At 37.2% G+C, this 3,649-nt stretch overlaps 1 protein-coding gene across 1 annotated transcript; it reads left to right on the top strand.

The window, feature by feature from the left end:
• The first annotated feature begins 234 nt into the window (after positions 1–234).
• LOC101997566 (cytochrome c oxidase subunit 7B2, mitochondrial) lies at positions 235–605 on the top strand. Its single transcript, XM_013350774.2, has one exon. The coding sequence runs from the start codon at positions 252–254 to the stop codon at positions 495–497; it is 246 nt and encodes an 81-aa protein (XP_013206228.1). The 5' UTR covers positions 235–251; the 3' UTR covers positions 498–605.
• Positions 606–3,649: the final 3,044 nt, after the last annotated feature.

The raw sequence follows: 3,649 nt of genomic DNA, 5'->3' as shown, positions 1-3,649 counted from the left end.
ATAGATGGAACCACCAGGAGGTGCAATGAGAAACTTTTGCCTCAAAAAATAAACTGGAAAAAGGTTGAAGTCTGCACTGGAAATTTGGAACCCTCATAATACTTACTATTGTTCTTGGGAATCTAGGGGCATAGATGAAACATTCAGGAGGAACTGAAATCAGATCAAATGACATTGCATATTATGTTTTGTCTTCTAGGTCACTAGAAATAGACCCATTGCTGCAATCAATAGTAATCATATCACACGTCATGATGTTTCCCTTGGCCAGATATGCACTAAACCATCTCAAGATTCAAAGCATTCGGCAAGTTGTGGCAAGACAGGGTCACACAAAGCCCTCATCGGATTTTCATGACAAATACGGCAATATGCTGCTAGTTAGTGGATTCACTTTCTGTTTTGTTGGATTTGTGTTTTATATAACACAGATGGGTGTAGAATGGAACCTGTCTCCTGTTGGTAGAGTTACCCCAAAAGAGTGGAAGAATAAGTAATGATCTCAGATGGCATAATGCAGAGTTGTCTCAAAACAAACTTGTCATGGAAATGCTTTGTTAATTAAATATAGCATAACAAAAGAAATAAAATTCATTTGAAAGTTCTAACAAGTCATCAAAGCTGTCATTTATTTCCTGGAAGAATGCTAGTACAATAGCAGTGATGTAGACATCAGGGAGTGTGAATACTATGTATTTAAAAAGTAGAATTTTAAAACGACAAGTTCTTCTAATTTAATGACTTATTCTAGGCTGCCCTTTCTTGTTCCCACTCTGGTCTGTACCACCATACTTTCATTGACATTGACACCTAAACTTCTTCATTTCTTTTCTGCTTTTCTGCATATCGTCTCATCCCTTTACCTGATCCCTCCCTCCCTCATCATGATGCAGTTTTTCAACAGTCAGGATAATCATAAAGCTGTTATGATGTCACTTCCATCTTTTAAATCCAGAAACTCATTTGTCTCTGGAGTCCAAGGAAAATGGCTCTGGATGCTGCAATGGCATTTTACCTCCTGCATCTAGATGCTTTTGTTTCTTTCTTCTACATGGGATGCACTTTTGATATTTGAATCACTTCTTCATAACTTCTTGATTTTGCTCACATGTCATGTTTTCTGAGTGTACTGCTGTCTCGACAGCCGCTGCACACACCTTTAATCCCTCAGGGGCAGATGCAGGCAAATCTCTGAATTCAAGCCAAGCATGGTCTACAAGATTGAGTTCCAGGACAGACAGAACTACATAGAGAACCTTGTCTCAAAAAACAAACAAAAAACCCATCTTCTTCTGTTTTGGCCTTGCTTTCTGTCTCTCTCTTACTTTCCTAGCCTGTTTTCTGAATAGCTCTTTTCACTATCTGACTTTCAGGACAGTTTTTACCCTTCTTTATTATTTGTTTGCAAAACTCTGTAAGATCATAGGCTTCAAATGCTTTCTGTGATTTTGTATTCAGAACAGGATCTGGTAGATGAGGCTTCAATTACATTGAAGTGATGAATAAATGGGTGACTATAGGTAATCATAGCCCACATTCATTAAAAAATTAAAAATAGGAATTTGATTTCCACTGAGGGTTATAATTAGATTATTGGAGATTATTTTAATTATGTTTCATTTTACAAATTACTCCGAAACTTCTTGCCATAAAGCTTTTGCAAACTCATATTTTTTGTCAATCAAGAATCAGAGGATGATGGGGATGGGCCTTTCTGGTGCAGGAGCTCATATTTCTACAAAGCATTCAGAAAGAGCTGAATTCATCTCAGGATAGGAGTAAACACCCACTACAGATCCACTCACCTTATTGTTGACTATTCTCAAGACTTTGTAGGATGTTGCTGGGTAGATCACATCTTAGTCATGTAGGAATCACCAAAGGTAAAATCATAATAAAATAGTAACATTCCTTGCTTTTCCTCTTGAATCTTTATTACAACCCATGATTATCACCCCTGTCATATATTCTGTTCAAAAGAAAGTAATTAAACCAAGCTAGTAGCTCAGTAGAAGGCATTAGACTAGTGCAAGGGTATGGTTACACCTTACAAATGAGATCTTTTGCAATCCTAGGGAGTCTGTGCCTTCTTGGATCTTTGATGGATGCAGAATTGGAATATTGTAGAGACTGTTTCTATTGTGCTGATTCTTCCTGTACGATGGTGAAAGTTGTCTAAAATTTTTAATATCTGATCTGTTGAAGATCTGAACAGTAGCTCATGCTTCAATCTGTTTTCCCCACCACCCCATTTTTCTCTATTGTGTAAACTATCTGAGTTTTTGTTTTTTCTGTTTATATGTTTGCCTTACTTATTGATAGAATTTGGGTAGTCTGTATACTGATTGGATCGCTTGGGATTTACTCTGTTGAGCAGAAAAGGATTATGAATAATGTAGAATACAGAATTAATTATGGGAGTGAGCATGAATACAAATGTGGTAAGTGGTGGAGAAATCGCTACAAGAATTCTGTGTCTGTAGGTTTGACAGCTTTCTCAGTGAAGGAGGAATGTTGCATGTGAAGTAGGAGAGAGCTAAGCCCAACTAGATTTGGGACACTTGTGCTGAAACCATGAATTTAAATTGGAATGTACTCTTCTTAGTCACTAAGATATGTTGATGACCGATAGGAGATGGTGATAACTCACAATGGGTCTGCATACTTACCTGGCCCTAAACTTACCTTAACTCTTTTGACAGAAGCTGCTTGTTTGATTCCTGGCTCCTCAGACCGAAATAAAACACAGAAACCATGTTAATTTCAACACTGCTTGGCCAGTAGCTTGGGCTTCTTATTAACTAACTCTTACATCGTAAAGTAACCCATTTCTATTGCTTTATATTTTACCACGAGGCTTGTGGTTTACCAGCAAGGTTCTGGGGTGTCTGTCTCCTGTTCTGGAGCTATATGGAGTCTCTTTGATTCCGCTACTTTCTCTTTATGTCTCTGTTCAGATTTTCTGCCTGGCTTTATTCTGACCTGCCATAGGCCCAAAACAGTTTCTTTATTAACCAGTCATAATGAAACATATTCATAGCATACAGAGGGGAATCCCACATCATCTCCCCTTTTCTGTCTAAATTAAAAGGAAGATTTTAACTTTAACATAGTAAAATATATATAACAGAACAGGAATCAAACAAGAATTGTAGTTAAAATATTCCATTTACATTAGACAAATTAAGGAAAATATTCTATCATCTGTCCTATCTTTATTAGTCTAAAGTTTTATATCTAATTTATCATAACTAAGGAAACTATAACTATCTTTCTCTGACTCTTCAAAGACCCCATTAGGATAATTTACCTCATAACTGGAAGTGCATTGTGAGAGACTTCCACAACTCTAGAATTAACAGAGACATCTTGCTGCCTGGACAGTCTCCTAATATTCTCCTGTAACATTAGGATATCCAACTTTAGCCTACAGACCTGTAATATCTAGGAGACTTCCATGAAGCAGGAAATTTCAAAGACAGTTTCCACCTATATTTATTGGCAGTTTGTCTGTCACTTTCTTCTCTGACCTGTAGAATGTCTGGCAGACTCTTTCATGAAGCAGAAACCCTGAAGGACCATCTCACCTTCTTTAGGCAACTTCAGTAGTTTATTTTTCTGTGGGCCCTGCATGTTCAGTTTGTATAGT

The sequence above is a fragment of the Microtus ochrogaster genome, linkage group LG1 (genome assembly GCF_000317375.1).
Source record: "Microtus ochrogaster isolate Prairie Vole_2 linkage group LG1, MicOch1.0, whole genome shotgun sequence".
In the NCBI taxonomy this organism is placed as follows: Eukaryota; Metazoa; Chordata; class Mammalia; order Rodentia; family Cricetidae; genus Microtus; species Microtus ochrogaster.
The sequence above is the reverse complement of the archived record's forward strand: the minus strand, read 5'-3'. Positions and strand labels throughout refer to the sequence as shown.

Excerpts from the sequence above, each read along its gene's own strand:
- LOC101997566 (XM_013350774.2), top strand. The coding sequence starts at position 252 with ATGATGTTTCCCTTGGCCAGATATGCACTAAACCATCTCAAGATTCAA.